The sequence below is a fragment of the Asterias rubens genome, chromosome 1, assembly GCF_902459465.1.
Source record: "Asterias rubens chromosome 1, eAstRub1.3, whole genome shotgun sequence".
Lineage (NCBI taxonomy): Eukaryota > Metazoa > Echinodermata > Asteroidea > Forcipulatida > Asteriidae > Asterias > Asterias rubens.
In genome coordinates this window covers 22,176,406-22,197,319 of record NC_047062.1, presented here as the reverse complement: position 1 = coordinate 22,197,319, position 20,914 = coordinate 22,176,406, and the positions used below count along the sequence as shown (strand labels likewise).

Below are 20,914 nucleotides of genomic sequence, written 5' to 3'. Positions count from 1 at the left end.
TATTACCGGGTCATTACGCCAAATGTTAAGTTAAGTTTGACAAAATGTTGCTTAGCAGATATAGATTACCAGGTTGTTTGTGATTGCATCCGAACAAGCTTTACTTTACAATTTGCTATCGAATATTTACTGCTACAACAGTCATAGAAAATATAAAGTAAGGAATTTCTAAGCATGAACTGAACCCATGATAGTCACCTTGGAATTAAAAAAAAAAAAAACTATGGCGTAATGTTCAGGCTTTATTGGAAGAAGAGGAGATTAGGTGAGGTTTGAGGTAGCACCGTGTGTAAATCGCTTTTGAGTTGTGTTGGCTCAGAACAGCACCAGTGGTTGACAATTCAATGTTTTGATCAGTATGCTCTTAATGTCTTCATGACAACACAACGCTTTGATCAGTATGCTCTGATTGCTCCTGAGGACGATCAGAGCATACTGATCGAAACGTTGAGTTGTCACTTACCGGTTCTTTTCAGAACCAACACTACTCAAAAGAGATCTACACATGGTGCTACCGCAAACCCCACCTAATTATATACTCCCACCATGCAAACTTTCAAACCTACTGAAGAAGAGGGGAAGCAAAACATCTCCTGAATCCCCAAAATGAGATGAAAGAATCATTTAATACTTGTACAAATGTTTCTTGCACCTTTATCGATGAGGTACATTTGTGCTCACCTTGTGCCATAGATCCCAAATCCAGAAATCTTGCAATCTGATACAATTCCATAGCCATCTCTACCCTGCTCATGGGCGCCTTCCCAGACGCCATGGCCTGGGCCTCCCCTAAGCTCCCTACACTCGGACTATCCGGCAGCACTAACGACAGATCCAGTACATCCTGGTAGATTGCATACAATAAAACCTGTGCATATTTCTTTGGTATGATCGAGTCGTCGAGCACGATCTTCGTGGGACCATGAAACGTTCTTTCGATGGAATCCTCCCCGGTCCGCTGCCTCTTCTGCAGGAGATTCCGAAAGAACGGTGAGCGAGCTGCGAGGACTGATCGGTGGCATCTCAGCGAGCTGGTTCTATGCGGCATCGGCGGTGCTGCAGCTGCCTCAGGTGTCACTTCAGTTTTGTCCAATTCTAAATCAGATGAGAATACAAGCACAGCATCTGTGAATTCTCCCGTTTCGAGCAGGCGACGGAAGTCGTGTTCCAGTGGACTCGGTGTGCCGAACTTCTCCCCAAGTTGGATGAGGGTGTCGAGGCTGTCTAATCGTGAATCCTGCGCAATGAAATCTCCAGAGTACAAGTAACGCAGCAGGGCAGAGAAAGTGTTAACGCTGACACCGCTCACTCTCAGCTTGATCGGCACTTTGGCTCCATAATGAGGGTACTGAGCCATGAGTTTTCTGAAGTAAGGACACCGACAAGATAGGATGGCTCTATGAACAGGGAAAACCGATTCGCGGAATATGAAATCAACGTCAGAGCAGAACTTGAAATCGTACAGGTCCGATAGATCATCTTTTAAAGACGTGGTGCTCGAACGTGCCAGATCGGTTTGTATGGTTAATTCCTTGAGGGCAGCAAGGGCATCATATTCCTCAACGAGGGAGTATACGTCCAGTGGGTTCCACGCGGAAGCCATTTCCCGCATCGCTCGGGCATGATCCAACGATTTGCCAGTCCTCTTTTTCCGCACAATTCGTTTTTTCAACGATGCCAGGCTAGTGGTCTTCTTCTTCTTCTCCTGTTTGACTACGGCTACCGGTGCCGGGGTCTGAGACGGCGGCTCCAAGACCTCATCACCATGGAGATGAGGATGATGACGGTAACGAGGTTGCTGTTGTTGTTGTTGTTGTTGTTGACGCTGACGAGGGGAGGAGGAAGGGCCAGGCGCGTTGGCTCGAGGTGGGAGCGGAGATGTATCACTGCCGCTCGTCCCCCCTCCCGGATCCCTTCTCTCTGGCTCCAATGACGATGGATTGCTACCCATCATGGAGTTTGTGTTCAAGCTTCTTGAGTTCACTTATAATCTCTCCAAAGTCTCTTTAAGAAACAATAAGCCTCACATCATAACATTTGCATAAATCACATTCTGAAACTGTTACACATGTATCACTTGTTTTGAAGGTAGAGCAGTTCTCCTCAGTACAACATCAGGAGCCCTACATAACAACACTGTCTCTTTACAAGGCAGCTTAATGTATGTTTTATTCAAGTTCGATGCCTCTGATCAGCAAATGCACAGCTTACATGTGTGCAGCCTGGATGTGTGTCGGTATATCAAATATTTGCAAAGCTCAATTCATCACTCTGAGAATATCCACACATCAGCGAATTATGCATACATGTACGACGACAAGAACACTGTAGATTCACATTGTCATCAGAACACACTTCAGATGTCTCTCGAATTGCTTATGACATCCAAGGCTATGAAGACTCACACCTCTCTCTTGGGGTAAGGGGCAAGGGGACAACCCTGCATAAAACATCAACCGCTGCTCATGGCATGGCAGTCAATACCCATTCATAGTAATCGGATATGGTACGAGTTGGGGGTGCAGGAATAGTAGATGACACTATACACCAGGGTCCCAGTGGTCAGGATCTCTATGCCCTCAGCACTGAGTCATAACGAGAAACGTACACGCTTTTGCCGTGGTGAACTGAAAAGCTTTCTTCCTGGGCTCTCCTTCCTGCTGGCGAGGGTTGACTAATGCACACTGCACAGGGGAATGAATAAAAGAGAGAATTGACAAAAATTCTGGTTTAGTCAGCGTCTTAAAAAGATGTGGAAGTGACTCTACCATATGGGATTAGTATTATAATGCCACGTTAGTCAACACTTGCCATGTGACCTGTATTTGCTTTGTACACATGCGATAGTACAGTATACAAAATAACTCATTCACATGTAAAGTAATTGAATACATCTGTTGTAAATAGTACAGTACATTACATACATTATACATGACCATTTCTATCCTAAAAAGTGAACATGTAGGCCCTACAGATGTACAGAGGTACTTAAATACATTATTGACAACGTCCATTTTGGCATTGCCAGGATTTGTCCTTAACTTTTTAATTAAGAAACTAGTAGTCAGTGGGACGAGTTAGCTTGTCGTTTCACTGGTCACCAAGCTTTTTCACTAGTCCTCATTTAATGTGTGATCTTTTCTCAACACTGAACTCACCAGCTGGACCATCAAGAGAATTTCAAATGGTCCTCAGGTCAACATTTAAACTGAAGAACAATGTTGATTTTTCAAAATATGTAGTTTTTGAATGGTTTGTAAAAAAATAAATAAAAAAAGAACAAAAAACAAGCTTTGCACTTTCTTCTACTTTGTATACTGTTTCTCATTTTGCAATGTTACATACATTTTATGAAACTTTTACAAGATGCATCCTCTTTTAGGCAATAATTTCACTTCTCTTCCACTAATCCTTAGAGACTGCCTTACTACTCTTATGTGCAGCCCAAGTCACTTCCATCAGAAGCCGCCATGCACTTGTGTATTCCAAAGCAAACTAAACATGTAGGAAACAACAGTCAGAAGGAAACATTTAACCAATGGATACACAGCCTCTAGAGTTTCTGGCCTAACAAGACTCTGCGGTCGAGTCTGTAATTGGAATAGCGCTAGCCCTGATTAGATTCCCAATATTTTCATATCCTATACACCACGCAGAGCGGTAACCGCAAGATGGTTAAGTACACATACATACACACACACACACCCACACTATTAAGTGCCACAGGTCGCCAAGGTAGTGAGTTATGTTTAAGAACTTTGGGTCCACAAGGACTCTTTAGGCTGCACAAATGAAGATATCATGACACCCACCAAGTGTAGTGGCTACAAGTTGATTGTAAATCATGTGGCATTGGAACTTGCTCAGTTGCTTAAACATGAGTAACATGACCCACATGTTTGCACAGTGGGCTAGAGATACTACCTTGGGAAAGTTAATTCAGCTACAATGGTAACTTGAGCACACTAGTGTTCCTTTACATAATTCCTTAGATGCCCTCTTTTCTACGCATGCTCCAATCATGGAGCACCTCCATGCTCCAAACATCTTTGACACATACCTTGTGTAAAGGTACAATAAAATGGTAACTGAGACTACATATAACCGTATAACTTAACATTACAATCATACCACATAGGGACCTGACTATTTTCCCTCTGTTAACATTTGACTGGACTGGACACATGACAATACAATAGAGGAAGGCATGAAAGGTCCAAACATACATGTATACTTACATTGTACACCTATGTATGTACTGTGCAAGCTCAAAGTGTTAAAAATGGAAAAGATAGCTCTGTGTAAGCTCAACGTGGTAAATGGAAAAGATAGCTCTAGGCAGCTTCACTGTACATGTGAAGTACTTGTAGAGTGTGTGTCACTGTCAACAATCACAGAGGAAGAGTTTAATCATGGATGAGTCAATGATAAGTCCAAGGACACATGTACCCATCCCCGAAGTACATGGTTCAATTTCCAATTCGTATTTAATCTATCTTAAAAGATCAAAGAAACACTGGTGTATGGGTCCACTAACTTATTTACTAATGCTTTTTTACGAAGTCTAGGCTAAATAAAGAAGGTTGTGGTCATACATAAACATGTGGAAGTTAACACCCATCTACAGTTGGAAGGGAATTTCCGAATGTACGAATTGTCAAAACATCGTCCCCCAAAGATGGTGTCCTTCACAAGAGGAAGCCCAATGGGAACTGAGTGTGTACATGTTGATTTCAAACCACTAGCTGACAACATTGTTATAATTAAATGCGCATTGTGTGCATGATGAATGTTCTGAGCAGATTTAAATTGCACAGTGGTCCAATGCAGGAAAGACTACAGGACTTGCAATCACAAGGTTGTGGGTTCGAATCCTACCGAGTTATTGTACCTGTCTAGTTTTTGAAGTCACAATCTTCTTGATTCATAATTCATAATCATATTCGCTAAACCAATGTTTGTATGAGAGAGATTTGCCATTGCCAGCTTGGTGTTTATACCCTTGTGGGAGTTCCCTCGATGGGAAAAATCATTTTAGTAAAAATAAAAAAAAAATAAAAACCAGCAAAAATATGTGTATTTATAAAGAACATTCATAATATTGTGTACAAAGAACATCTCAGAGGAATTAATAATGACACTATAGTGACGAGAACAATACACTAAAAAGGTTACCCGGCTCTTTCCATGAAAAGTCCATGATACACCAGTAAAAACATTCCTATGTCGGTACACAAATGTTTGTTTCCTGCAAACTTTGGCAAACAGACCATGGAATGGCAGTTACCCAACTCGCTATTCACACACACACATTCACAGATGCACAATAATGTACGATGCGCACGCAAACATAAAACGCAATGCACCATTAACCACAACTGCTTTTAAAACATCTTGAAAAACTTTCTTCTAAGAAACACGCTCACAGGGCTTAATTCATTGCATCCCAGCCCTTCTCACCCAAGACACGTCCACATTGAATGCCCCTGGGCCACTGCACACGAAATCCATCAATTCACTGTATAAGAGAAATGTCTGGTACTCACGCATGCAGGCATGTGGGATTAAGACACGGATATGCTTGCATGACAATAATGGGTGCTGACACTGCACTGGGCGTGATGTTTACCGCCAAGAGTATTAAGCTTATGTGTCAACAAAATCCCCTTGGATCAAATGAAAAATAAAACACCATTGAGATTTTACATGAATGTAAACCCGTTGCTTTTTGGAGTTCTTACATCGACAAAAAAATAAAATGGAAGTTAAAGGTACACTACATAAATTATGCACATTTTGTTGTTACCTGTTTATTTCTACTCCTGTTAGGTAATCACTGTTCAAAAAAATATGTCAGTTGCTATTTCCCCAAATTTAAATCTGAGAAAAGTTACTGTCAGATACGTTTCTCAGAATATTCTAATTACTAATTCTGCTCCGGATTTTCAGCAGTATCTCAAAAACATGACCAACTTTTGACATAAAAGTTTCACAGGTTAGTTTGAATGTATTGTAAGGATCTACATTATAGTACATTTACTAGGATAAAAACAATCAAAATGGTCCAAAAACCAAAGGTATACTTTGCATTTAAAGGTACACATTTTGTGGTCGTTTTTTTAAGATTACATAATTTAGGCATCATACGCATAATAACATATTCAACTGAAAATTTCATCAAATTTAATGTAAAAAAAACCACCCGGGATTATTGACATTGATTTTATGCAGAGATTTTTGAGACCTTGATGTTGTGTAGCTGTAGTAAATATTTCTGCATAACAAGACAAAATTATTTGTCATGGTACTGTAATCAGTCATGCACAGGCATTAAATATGGTAATCTTTCAGATTATTATTTCACTGTATAGTTTTTCTCTCTTAAATTTGAACAATGTGTCCATAAAGTTAAAGATGATACCTGTACGTATGTACATGTATAGTGCAACTGTAAGTCTAACAGTTATAATATTATTTGGTTTAACCTTACATGTACATCGATGTGTGTAAAGAAACTAATGTAACTGAATGGTTGGATTTCAGAGGTGTTCCCAGCGAGCCCGATCCTTCCTTCTTGTCTCGGGGCAACTGGGCAAGGCAGTTTTGGAACAATATATACCAACATTTCAAGGGACACCAAGGCAATGGACAGGGGGCAAGGAGGCAATTTTCCCCCTAAAATATCGCGCCTGTTGAAGCATTTTAAAATCAAAATCTTCCTTTTAAAGGCACAATCTGTCAGTAATCACTTGTACTCTAACACCCCATGCAACTACTGTACATCGATTCATGGCTACAGTTTGACTTTTAAAGTTGTGTTGGATGTCAACAAGAATTTTTCACTAGATATACTTTTTTAAGGCATAACCTGTCAATTATCATTAGTATTCTGACACCCTATAGAATTATACCTCCACTACATGGTTGCAATTGTGCTGATGACAACACTTTCTAAACCATGACATTATTGCAATGTTGTCACAGGCCTTGAACTTCACCCTTGAAGGGTCACAGCAATTTCCCTCTGGTAAGGGGCACTTATGAGGAAAACGTCAATTTATATTGGAACTTTGCAAAGGGTACCGCAGCAAAATAAAAGGGCACCACGGCAAGAGCTATGCGGTGGGTTATTTTGAGGTCTGTATCATGTCTGTTTGCACACAAAGTGAGGAACATACTCACACTACATACAGATGATCTATAATATGAACTAAATATTCTGCTTTTTTTTTCATTATCTTCCAAAACATGTAAACAACCTCGTACTTCTGACCCTTGACAACAATATGAAGCGTCGACACTCACGTCTATCACAAGAGTCAGTAGGTGTTAGCAGGGCAAATAACATGCATTTTGGAATGTCTATATGACAACTGCTCTTAGTGCAAGTACATCTATAGCCCTCACTGTACATAATTCTATTATATTATTGGTTCAATATTGCTTGTAACAACTAAAAACCATTCAGTAATGGCCGGCTATATCAGGTTCTTTGGACACGTTATAGATGTTTTCTGCTCAAAACACTGCCTGAGCCTCTACCCTGAAATATTAATGTTAACTGGTTTACCTGTATTCTTTAACACGTATTCTATTCTAATCTCAAAACTTTCGTCTCACTGGTAAAACTGTCGGTCTCATCAACACCCAAGCTAACCAAATATTTTACTGCTTAATGTACTAAGCTAACCAATTATTTTACTGCATAATGTACAATGCATATTTAGGTTGCACAGGAAGCAAGCAAAGTTCAAGGACTGTGATTGCATTTGCAAAAACAGGATATTCAAACGGTGTACATCGAATGTCAAGTACAAGTAAACAAACTAATTGGAAAGACAAACACATACAAATTACAACAACACTGCGCGGTAAAACACTATACATGTACTACACTGTGCTACACCAACCCACAGTCCGATTTGACTTACAGAAAAAGAAAATTACACTTTAGGGAAACAGGTTTGACAGCCAAAATATGTACAAGGTCATGTACGTTACAAAAGAATACAGGCAATTCTATGGTAATGTTCAAACAGCAGTTTTACATTGCTGAGCACTGTTTTGGAAGTATCAGCTCTTAATGCTGGGTTGTGGTAGGTGGAATTGTAATGGGCTGACTGTGCTCATTACTTAGAGTAGTGCATACTTTATGTTAATTAATACAGTATTCATAAATACCCCAGACAGTTTCTCTACTCCTATTGGTGGAGAGCGCGTCACGTGGGTGTGCATAAACCTTTTGTAAATGACCGGTAAAAAGTGTTAATTCATGAGCGTGACACGCGACCTTGCACCTGTTCTTATAAGACAGTTTCTTCATTCCTATTGGTCGAGAGCAACGGCTGAAACAGTTGTGCCACATCACGCGATACGCGCGACGCCCACAGCATTCCCTTATAAGGAGTTGTTTACGCGAGGGCAGCGGAGGGCTCTACCATTTCATAGCTGGAGGGGTGTTGTGTGGAAAGAAATCATTTAACAATTATAATTTATTTATTTTACTTTTTGACCAAAAAGTGATGATGTTTTTGACCGAAAAGGTATTTATGAATGGGAATCAAAGTTTGTTGAATCGGTTTTCAACTAGTGGTTTAAACCCGCCGAGGCCTGGTTCTTGATAATTTACCTCGACTTCGTCTCGGTACGTCTCGGTAAATTATCAAGAACCAGGCCTCGTTGGGATTAAACCACTAGTTGAAAACCTCTTCACCACACATTGATTCCCTTATTTAAAACATGATTGACATACATGTACAATGTACACTGTACTGCACAGCACAAATATTCAGAACAAAGTTCATGTACAACAAAATGACTGTAAACAATTCCTACGTTCTGCGTAGTTTGGGACAGCAAGAACTCAACAAACTACGCAGCAAATAACACACAGTACTATATGAAAATACACAAGACACAAGAATTGCACAAGAGTCACAAATGAATGCAGCACACCATAAATACTGACTCAAGCCAGATCATATCAAATGAGTGTGAAAGAATTTCTGGGCTGAAATCCAGCCAGCCCTATGGGGGAATTGCTGGAGAAGCATAGTTCAAAACATACATAGTACGACTACGTCAACGCTCCCACATGTTTGCATCAGAGTCTCTCCAGTAACCAACAGATATCACATTCGCCATTCGATACCCATCCCTGGGTCATAGGGAAATGAGGTGTTTTTTTTTCTCTTGACAAAAAAATAAAACACCCTACAAAAATAATAATTACTGGGCACACCATGACGTGTGTATTCTTTGAAATGTCATGGATAAGGTTCAGTGGAAATATTCAGAGCATGTCCATCCACCCCAAGTCCATCCGGGTTTCTTGCAAGCCATTAATAATAAAATTCCCATAAATAAATACCTCAGAGAATTTTGGGGCAAGTGTATTTGTTATCACCATACCATGTACATTGTTAAAGGTAGCTATTGGTCCTATTATGTAATATACCAATAACTTGTATTCATGTCCACCTAAAGGATCACTTTTGAGTAGAAAAAACACAACTTCAATTGGAATCTTGCCATTTGAATTTTAAACTCAGGATGAAGGCAGTGTTACCTGTTACTGTGTTCAGACCATAGAGCAAGGAGCTGGTCCTTGCTCTATCTAGATCAGATTGTTAGAACTTTAGAAACCGTTTCTTTTTGGCAGTTTCCCTTTAAAACAAAACGAGTTGGAAACTTTCCAGATCTTTAGTAAATCGACAAACAAGTCTGCAAATGTGATTGTTCTGACCATAGAAAGTAAAAATATGAATTTAAAAAGTGTATGTGTGCCAACAATTACACATTCAAACTTCCTTTGTACACTGTAGATAGGCTTGAATCAGACACCATACTTAGACCCCCAATCAATTGTCACATATCAAGGATCAATATTAATCAATAGGGATAAAGTCAGATACCACTAAGCCACTAATCTCTTTAAGCAGTATAAAATTGAAGGCTATCAATAAATAAACATGGGGGAACATGGAAGAGTATGGGCTACTCTATTCACGCCTGGATTTTCACATGTGGAGGGCCAAGGGCCAAGGGCACTTTTTTTTTTAATGAAAGAGGGCACCTTTAACATATCAGAATGTTTTAAGGGGGCACAAAGGCCAAGACTGGGGCAACAACAGCTGTCAGTTGTTTTCAGTCAACAAAGTTTACACTGCTAATTTTGTTTATCTTCTCAAAAAGGCACGGTAAAGCTTGATTCACACTTCCTGCGAATGCAAATTTTGACATCACAATTTTGCAACAAACATTTTAGAAGAGTTGAAATGTGCTCAACTCCTGCGAAAAAGTCGCAGCAAAAACACGGTTATGACATCAAAATTGTATCACATGGGGTTTGGGCATTTAGAGATCAAACTTCGTAGTTGCTTTTTCAACATAAATTAACTGATAATAAATTTCTGCAGGCAAATGAGCAGGCAAGCAATTAATGTCAGTAAATATGGTAATGGCATGGTGGTTTGCCTATTCGGTAAACCTTAACTGGTGAAGTACAATTGTATTGTGCTTTAAAATAAGAGGCTCAATAAAAGTGTGCGCTTGTCTTTTTACTGAAGAGTTGTTGGGTTCACACTATGGTGCCCTTGAATTCTGTAAAGTGCAAACAGATTAAACAAATCCCTTTTGTCATTAAAACCACATCAGCTATGTCTTGGATAATTGCTGGAGCAGACACAAGCGAATTAGTTGGAAGACATAAAATGTGAGTTGTACCATGGAGTTAAAAATTACTACCTCCATGGTTGCACTACCATGATTGTACAGGTACTAGAAGTGTGTATTAAGTTTAAAGGTAGTGTGCAATGAAAAAATAAATCTTACATTTTGCTAACAAAATCGCTTTGTGGGGCCTACTTTATTGGATGTAAAATAAAGTCAACAGACATACAGCCTACTGTCTTGTATTTCACATGATTTAACTTCTGCCCTAAAGACAGATTTTAACATTTCAACGACTATTGTGAAGTACTGTCTGGGATGTCAAGTTTTTATGGAGGTATTTATGCTTAATATGCAACCACACACAGTCCTTCTAACTTTTAGTTCATTCATTCTAACTTTTAGTTCAAAATAAGTACATTTTTATTATTGTAGGTTAACTACCTAGAGTACATGTAGATTATAAAGGCTTTAAAATAGAGCCACCCTTGTACTAGTACAACATGTACAAGGGTGTTTCATGAACATTGTACATAAACTTCAATAAATATTCCAGAGTTTTGTCTGTATTCACATTGATATCAAGTGCCACATGTAAAATTGAGCAACTGCAAACATCACAGCAATTTGAGATCATATGAGATGTGTCCAACCACTCTATATTGAAAATGGGTAAATCTTAAAATCAAACATTTGCACAAAACCCAAGGTTTAATTTTGTCCCTCATGCCTGCAAACCTATAACCCAAGGTTTTTTAATTTGTAAATACGTTGTCACAAGTCACATCTTACTTAGCAACATTGATATTAAGTGCCACATGTACAATTGAGCAATTGCAAATTCACAAATAAATCTTAAAATCAAACATTTGCACAAAATGCAAGGTGTAATTTTGTCCCCTCATGCTCAGATTAATGCCTGCAAACCTATAACCCAAGGTTTTGTTTTGCAAACATACATTGTCACGAGTCACATCACCCATGCATAATTCCAATTCAAGAATATCTGGATGCTAACAAAATAATAATAATAAATAGTATCCATAACTTCAGATCTTCTGCGTTAAATTATAATTTCAATATGTGAGTCATCAAGCCAGTCCACTACCACACCGCCGCCTCATAAGACGATCAGATAGATATTGATTAGCTAGTGAGAGTTGATGGTCCAGTTAATTGCACGCAAACACTCTTGCATTCAATCCTGGCTCCCCTTTAAATTGATGATTTTTTTTTTTTTAGATCGTGTACAGGAAATCAAAGTGATTTACATGAGTGTGTGTGTGTTATGACTCTTTGAGTTGAAAGGTTAAGTCAAACTTCAAACTGAATTACGTTTACCAAATGACAAGCCACTTGATTGAAAGAAAATATTCATTGAGCATAAATGTCATGCATACATACTTTATGTAACGTCATCGACTGTATGTTGTGCATAATGTAAAAGAAGCCTGTTACGCTTCACAGCTCAAAAATTGCTGCATTAATGCATCATCCGTGTGTATTTATCCCAACATACAATAAAGCACTATTCAAGCTGTAAGGTTTAGTACAAAAACATGTACTTGAAAAAAAAAGTGAAGACTCCACTACAGCTTATAACAATAATACATAAAATCATTGGATAATGTTTGTAATGTAGAAAGTACCACAATGCATTCCATCATGTCAAACTCAGTAAACATGTAGGAACACCATTGTAACTGTACCTCACATGTTTGTGTGTACAAAGTGAAAATGTTTTTTGCATGTTTAAAGGGTGTACAGAGGTGTTTAAAGATGCTATGTCAGATTTTTGACCGATTTGACCGAAAAATTTTGATTTAAAATTCAATATGTATTTTGATGGGGGTCGAGAAAGTCACAAGCTTTCATTTGAGCCATTGCTCGAAAAAGTCCGCCAATTATTAGTAGCAGTGAAATAAAGTGCTCAAAATTAGTTTTTGTCAGGATCCTGACAATATATCACGTGACCAATTCTTATGTGTTTTATAAGAAACGTTTTAAATTTTTGTCATGGTTCATTAAAAGTAAAAGTTAAACTTTTTTTTTGGTTAGAATGGGTGATACTCTTTGAAATACCATTCACTCAAAAAAATCTATTTTTTAATGTTTGGGGACAAAAATCTGACATAGCATCTTTAAATAATGTACAGAGTGTGTACAAACTAAATGTATACACAGTGAATGTGAAATCATTTGAAAATCTAAATATATAAATACCTGTATAAAAAGTTCCTGCATTCCATCATGACAAACTCAGTATTAGAACCATTGATGACCACCATTGGAGAACTACCTCGCCAAATACCCACATGTTTGTGTGTACACATGTAGCAAAATATGTAGGTACAAGTACATTGTATTTCAATATACACTGATTTCATATACCACAACTGAGCTACTTCCAATTTTATCCAAATGACCCAACTTGACCAAAATCCTAAATAAATCAGTCACTGACCTCTTGGGAGGTCGGGATCTCATTATGAAAAGACAAGAGCCACCTGCCTTTGGCCAGGGCGCTGAGAGGGTAACAATGTCAGGGGGTCACTGGAGGATCAGTTTAATTTAGAATTTTGTACCTGTATCAACAGACCTTTAGCTGAAGGCATTTTGTTTATAATTAGATATTGGTATTGGTGGGCAATGTTTTGAAACGTGTGAAAAGTTCCAGTCTATAAAAATATTAGCCCTGCAGCGTTGTTTTGTATGTTGGGGTGGGGGGGGGGGGGGGGGGAGTATGTACTAAGATCAAGGAAGTAAACAGGGGTAGAAATAACAAGAGATTAAAACCTGTGTAACTCTTGCTTTAGAATAATAAGATAACCTAAGGGCACAACCCACATTGATGTTATAAATGTAATTTTCAAATTGAACTTCGTTTTAGAAGACGGTAATTTTTCTTCTGTAAGGGGCACTGCTACTGTATTGGGAAATTTAAGGTTATGAATTGTATTTGAACCTTGCAGAGGGCACCATTGCAACAGCAAAGGGCACCACAGGAATTGCTGTAGTGCCATTGGTTATTTCGAGGCCTACAAATTTATCTCAACCAAAAAAGTGATCAAAACACCCCAAAAAGGAAAGTGATTTGAAAGAAACACAAATAAGCTCATAATGTTTGTACAGCCATACAATATACACGGCACTCTTTGATTTGAATCAACAACTCAATGATACTCATAATTGTGACAATAAATCACCAAATGAAAACAAATCTGAAGTCTGACCCAAACATTGAAATTGGGTCAGTCAAGACGCTCCAATAAATTGGTTTACTTAATTGTGAATCTAGAACCTAGGGACATCAACAATAAACTTGCTCAAAGAAGGCAGCGAAGAAATAACAAATGGCCGGCCTTTTGTAAATCAAATGGACCAAATTATTTCTCATTTGGCAAGACTTTTCCAATTGATCAACCTATAAGGTACTGTTGTAAACTGCTTTCCAATGGACTAAACAGAAGTGGGATCTAAGTTGGAATGTTGATCCCTTCTCAGAACTAGAGGTGAGAAGGGAATGGGAATGCTGCAAACTCGGGGTCAGTTTAGTTTAATAGGTCAGGCAGCTATTAAAACATCACTTTCCATTGGGGGAAATATTCAATTTAGAAAAATCCTTGAGAAACATGTACCTTCTACAGAGCTACATGTAGCAGCTCATTTATGTCTATACTAGAAAGCAGTGGGCAGGAAGAGAAATACATGGTTGAGAGCTGGCTACACAATTTATCAATGCAGGGGTCAAATTTTGGGGTAAAAACCACAAGACTGCAGGGCTTTTAGCTCAAAATGTTTACCATAAAACATAGAGCAAGGACCTTACTCTATGCACAAATCAAAATGGTATGTACAAGAAGAAAAAGAATCTTCACAAATCATGTGCCTCTACAAAAATGAGCCAGAAAATTAATCTACCATGTAAATAAAAATGCAATGGGTACAGCAACTTCTCAGAACTGTTTTCACACCGTCTCACAAAGCGAGCCATAACTGACAATAAATGATTTTGAATGCTATGTGATAGAGAAAAAAGGGCTGGCGCCTGATCCAGATGCAACTGTGAATGAAAATGCAATTGTGAATGAAAATGCAATTATGAAGAGCTTAAAGAAAACAAATCAAGACTGGACTGCAGTAGAATTTAAACTGATTACACAGAGTCAGTGCCAGATGTCGTAATAGAAGTCATAATACACAGCTGAAAAATCTGTCTCTCTCTATCCCCCACCACTAACCCCTCCCACTATCTCGGACAGTCAGTTTGTCGCCGATCGACAGTCATTACTGAGATGCATCTTGAGGACAGAATTCAGTCCCCCACTCAGGCCAAGTCTTTCAGGAATAAGAAAAAGCTGACTCATCCATTAGCCTAGTAAGAAACATGTGTATTGTGCATCAAGCCCCGTTACACGTCAAGACACTTGCCAATAATCTTGGGAAGAAAATTAAGAAATTTGTTGTCACCCTTTAATTTCAGTAAAGCAGGGGGGGGGGGGCTGAGGGTTATTGAAGGACACGTTCACATAGTTATTATACCGTGAAAGTCAAATTGATTTTGTCTAAAAACTATAACGGGAAGAAAAAATCACACAATTTACATTTCAGAGGAGCTAGTTATTTACTTGTAGCCTCAAGGGTTATTTGGCATTAATATGTAACACCCACAGTAAAGAATGATTTAAAAGCCAAATATGCAAGGGGCTGATGACTCATTTGGCACTCTGTATAACAAGCACTATTTGATGGATACCACTCGGCTTCATCACAGAGTTTAAATTCACATACCATGCAGAATGTGAGGTAGCTTCAATTGGCGAATGAATAAATGTATTTTAAAATGTATTTTTTGTACATAGTGTATTTGCTACACACTTCAAAGTGCAGTACAGTGAAAGCCAAACACCTTCATGTTGTATATCATTTTTTTTTTAAAGTGCTGCTGCTTTTCCAAGAGAATTTCAACAAAACATGAACACGTACAATGTAGGCGTATTTTATTCATCATTTTAGAATTCACACTATTGCAGGGTAGCATTTATCATCATATGTCATGTACACTTGAGTGAACATGTTCATGATCCTGCACTAAATACATGTTATGAAAATAAATACAAAAAGTGCTATGACTGTGTGCAACTGAACTTTGATCCAAAAAAAGCATTTTAAGCTCCAAAGGAAAAAAAATGTTAACGAAATCTGAATATCGGGAACTAATTTGTACTATTTGTTTTCTTTCTTTCAATCACAATAATCCAGTACAGTGATTTATTAAATTTAATTATTTCCCTCTGATCACATTCCACACAGTATCATCTGACGATCAGATCAAATTCCAGTTAAAAACACATACAATGTTTTTGTGTATAGATAACTCCTTTGAATATCAAGTAAGGAAAACGATACCGCATTATTTGCAGTAACATCTGTTATTTTGTTGCCTGCTCATCAATGCATGCATTATGCATTTTAAACAACTGAGACTTCTTTTCCAGGACTGTTAAAAACAAATGAGGATGAAGAATGTCACTTTACATGTCTTATTGGAAAATCATCTGAAGAAAAGAAAGTTGTTGAACCCATCAAGAATAATTTAGGCCTACTTGGGTAGATTTTGTAAACACACACATCTGAGGAAATACTTGGGAGGTAAAGGGTTCATCAATGCTATTTCCCAAAGTTATTGCCTCTGACATGTTGTCGTTTTGAGAAAACGAAGAGTACTAAGGATCTGATCAGAGTGAATAATCAGCACAGCTTTGGTATTTTTTTGTTTTGTTGGTGCTTTATGGGGTTTGGCTTCTTTGAGGATTACAGTGATGGCAATAACAAATGTATAGCCAATTTGTAGACATAATTGCTCAAATTTACAGTGAAGTACATAATCAAATTAACATGCTTCTCGATGACTTTCTAATCATCTTTGTAATCAACCCCGAATGTACTGTTTGAATACACAGAGTAATTTGTAGTCAATTTTAAATCAAATGCTTGTAGTCATCTTATATTTCTCCCATTCATATCATTATATTGTCTTTAAAAAAAAAACCGCAGGATTGATCTCTGGCGCAAACAGAGACAATTGGCTCTGCTGCCCCTGGTCATTGTCTTGGTGCCCCTCAAAATGACTGAAGTTCCTCATAGAAAAGCATTTTTCCAAGGAGAAAATGCTTTGGTGCCCTTGTCCTTTCAATTAAATTGAAGCATCCGACTTGAAACCGAGGCCAAAATAGTATTCAAGTACACTGTGAACTTACTGAAATGGACTCTACATTATATGCATGGTTCATTTATGTTGAGGGCACTGTCAGATCCGATATGATCCGATGAAGCAACTTGGAGGAATTTGCCACCATGCCAAGAGGCTGTTAATATGATACTATAATACTAATTGCCTTGGTGCCCCCTAGAAATGTTACCCTGTTAAATGAAACACTACCTTGCCCCACAAGAGTGAAGCATCATGCCTGCATTATTTGTAAGCTCTTGTGTGCCCAAGTGAATAGGCGCAGGGATAAATTGTAGTTGCTCTTTCACAATTCAGTGAAATTTTTACACTAAGTGTTGTCTGTCTGTAACTTTTGAACCTTGTCAGGTATGGTACATCCTCCTAAGGAGATTTCGTACCCACACGATGTACAGTCTAGACCTGTGCAAGTTTTGTGGCACAAATGCAACACACTTATGAACCTGTTACAGCAAGCTATCAATCAACTGCATCCATAAACAGGTTATTACTGATGGACTCCTTACAGTTCATGCTCTTGTGATTGCCAACAAATATCCGATTAAGACCTGCATACCCAAGCGAGTGCTAAACGCCATCCATCGAGTATCGCCATTCCGAGGTCTGACCAACGACCATAATTTGAACCAAATCTTTAAGACATCCTTTCATCAGCGCCTTTTATGATTATTTATCCTAGTGAGGGCCCCAGGACTGGAGGAGACTTAACAGGATGATAGGGGTGAAAGGAGACTACCACAAGGCTTTTATTAGCTCCCTCTGAATGTAATCGCGGCATTGTTTGGCAACAAACGCTTAACGTGATTGAATGTAACGGTGGCCTGACCTACCTTAATAATACAGAGACCATTTCAGTGTTTGTATTGGGTGTCTTGGAAGAGATGGCAATTATGCAAAGAAAGGCCTTTCTATTCGTGAGCTCTGTCAACATTTAGGCATGACAAATGTCTTCTTCGTGGTGTGACTGTTTTGTTTTGTGACCATGTGTAGTGTACACATGTGTACAAACAGCAGAATCTGAATGCATCACCTCTCAGATAATGTTTTAAACTTACATTGTATGCAAGGTTAACTGTTACAAATTACAACGAATTAGGCCCTAAATGTAAACGCCATGATCACTGTTACAAATTTTGAAATGAGTAGGACGTGCTTTTTATACTTTGAACTAAAGTGAAAATACATGTTGAAAGTGTCTGCTGTACGTGTTGATCTAAACAACCAATTGTTGTTCATTATGAACTGTACATTTAAAATAAATAGTTTAGAAAATTCAAGCAAAAATGATGATACTCAATTAAGACAATTGATTCATATTATAATATGAGAATATGCAGTGATCATTGTAATGTAATAATTATAGTGTAATTAGTTTTAACACAAACTGTGACAAGACTGGGACTCAAACCCCCTCTGTGCTGATCAGAAACACCAGAGCTTGAGTCCAGGGCACTTGACCACTCGGTCACGTCACACCCAAATCAGTATTTGTCAGTTTTGTTTATGTAATGCAAAACGCTGGTTGAATTAATACAACCCCACCCCCCCAGATTGAGTGCACATTCTGAAATGCCGATCTCAGCAGTGCAACTTACAAACAAGTGGTGCAACTTAATTAATTGCGCGCATAAAGACAAAGACCTCGCCTACACAGCAGTTTAGCTTTGCTGATTGGTCGAGATGTTGCTCGGTGCAGGGCTTCAACCTCAACCAGGCGACCTACATGTAGGTTCACAGACATTCTGGTCAGTCTCTGGTAATTTTTATCCATTTAAAAAAATATACTTTCTCTATGATGTTATGTGTTCCAAATTGATTCAATTACACATTGAAGATCAAATCTACATAAATGTTCATAGAATTTGTGACTTCAACAAATTTTTTTTTATGTTAGTAAATTGGGCGAATCTGGTCATGAGTCTGACAAAAATAGTAGAAATTGCACAAGTAAACGAGAGTTGTCTCATAACCCTCAGTCTTGGACAGTTAGGAGGATGGAGGGTTCGATTATCACCACTACATGTAGCATTTTTAAAATGCTACATAGCAGTAAACGCGGATGGAATCGCAAAAATTGGTGTAGAATACAGAATCGATCCAATTTCACGGTATAAGAAAAAACGAATCAGAATTCTCAAAATAAAAAACACTGGATTCAAATAACGACCAAAATAAAATCTAGAATAGAACAAACAATTCTACAAACTCAAAATCCTTCAAATTCTGGTGATAAAAGTCCCTTATCCCCAATCGATCCCCAGTGTGCTCCATGTACATAACATTGTTTGGACTTAACTTTCCCGAATTGATCGGTCTAGCGTGCTAGTGGTGTCTGTGAGTTCGTGGCTAGTGGTTTCTCTTAAGAAACATGGAATCTACCAGGACTACACCCGGGGCTACACGCGTATTTTTTAAGTGTTCTTTCTCAGCATTCCCTTATTGATGCAAAGGGATCCAAACAACAGTGTCATGAACCTTGGTGGTGGTACCCGGCAATCTAAGCACAAATGAATAGAATCTGGGGAATGTTCCAATCTGGGTACCTACTCCTAGAACTATATGAGGTTTGTTCCGCTATCGCCTCCACGTTAGTGGAGGTGAAAGCAGAACAAACCTATAGTTCTAGATAGTACGCACACTCCGTTGGTTGTGTCAGAATGATGACCAAATGGAAGGCTTTTCTAGCAAAGCTGTCCAGAAAACACCATGACAGGCCTGATACTTCATGGAGGCAACGAAGGCGATTGCCTCCGTGTCCCCTGGTCATTGCCTTGGTGCCCTTGAAATGCTCCAGTACAAATTTGCTATTTTATCAAAGGGTGCCCTTTACCAAGAAGAAAATGCTTTGGTGCCTTTGCCCTTTCAAAAACGAAGCATACAGCCCTGCCACGAAACCGTATTGAGTTAAGACATTAACCACCGGAGAAAGGTTTTATGCATCAAATTGTTTGAAAATTTAATTGAGCTTCAATTTATTGAGTATATAGGCCCTATGTCATACTTATAATGGTTTTTTTCCCCTTGAATTAACAACAATGTTATAACGAATTAGTTACAAAATAACACAGGTGAAAAACGGAAGAGTTTTTTAGAAAAAAACGGAATTCAGTAAATGACATCGCAGAAAATTCTGATGTCTGCATTATAATTTAAATCGTTTGTTCGCATCGACATAAAAAAAATGGCAGTCGAATTCGTCCTCTTTTCTTAACGGTCTCACAACAATAAATAACTTAAAACAAAATACAAAGTAACATAACTTTTATGGACATAATACAACATAAACAACAACATACATGATCGCACATAGCTGTGTGTGGGACTATCACAGAGTTCATGTACAGTCGCTGCCCACTGCTGCCACACTGGGCTGTGTAAACATGGGCTGTGTAAACATGACTCGCCGTACAGTCAGGCCGAATGTGAAAGACTTCAAGTTCTGGACATAACAAACACTCACCGAATAAGTTAATTCGAGGGTATCTCCTGCGAACACTGTTAACCAAACACATATTTACACTATATGTAACACTAAAAACGTCTACAGAAGTATGGCAACAAAAGTACTCACCGTGTTTATACGAAATTTGACGGCACAAAATGTGAGAGCAGCAGCGAAACATTACACAGTAGTTAACACACCGGTTGTGATAACGTTGATGACATTTCGTCAGCCTCTTACCCAGGGCTACAGCTTGGACAGTATACACAGCTTTCCGCGCGGTTGACTGCTTTTAGGAACGAGGTTAATGTGATGTGGGCGCGGCATCAATCAATTAAAAATGGGGGGGAGGTTGGGTTGGTGATCTTGTATGGTTAATTTTAGTTCTTGATTATGGAAATAATTTTGTCTCAATGTGTGCAATACTTTAATTGGAGCTAAAACCATTTTATAAGCTAGATCAAACACCTGATCCCAACAGACCAACAATAACTGTTTCTCCTAGTCTCATTTTTAATAGCATTTTTCCCATTAGTTAGAAAAAAGCTTAT

General features: G+C 38.4%; 1 protein-coding gene across 1 annotated transcript in view; it reads right to left on the bottom strand.

Annotated features, from left to right (window-relative positions):
- Positions 1-20,570, bottom strand: part of LOC117298544 (BTB/POZ domain-containing protein 7-like) — a 41,041-nt gene extending 20,471 nt beyond the window's left edge. Inside the window, exons 1-2 of the mRNA XM_033781859.1 lie at positions 20,493-20,570; positions 682-2,684 (exon numbers count right to left, since the gene is read on the bottom strand). Coding sequence (XP_033637750.1) covers positions 682-1,954 — 1,273 coding nt within the window. The 5' untranslated portion in view covers positions 1,955-2,684; positions 20,493-20,570. The remainder of the gene's footprint in view (positions 1-681; positions 2,685-20,492) is intronic.
- Between the last annotated feature and the right edge of the window lie 344 nt (positions 20,571-20,914).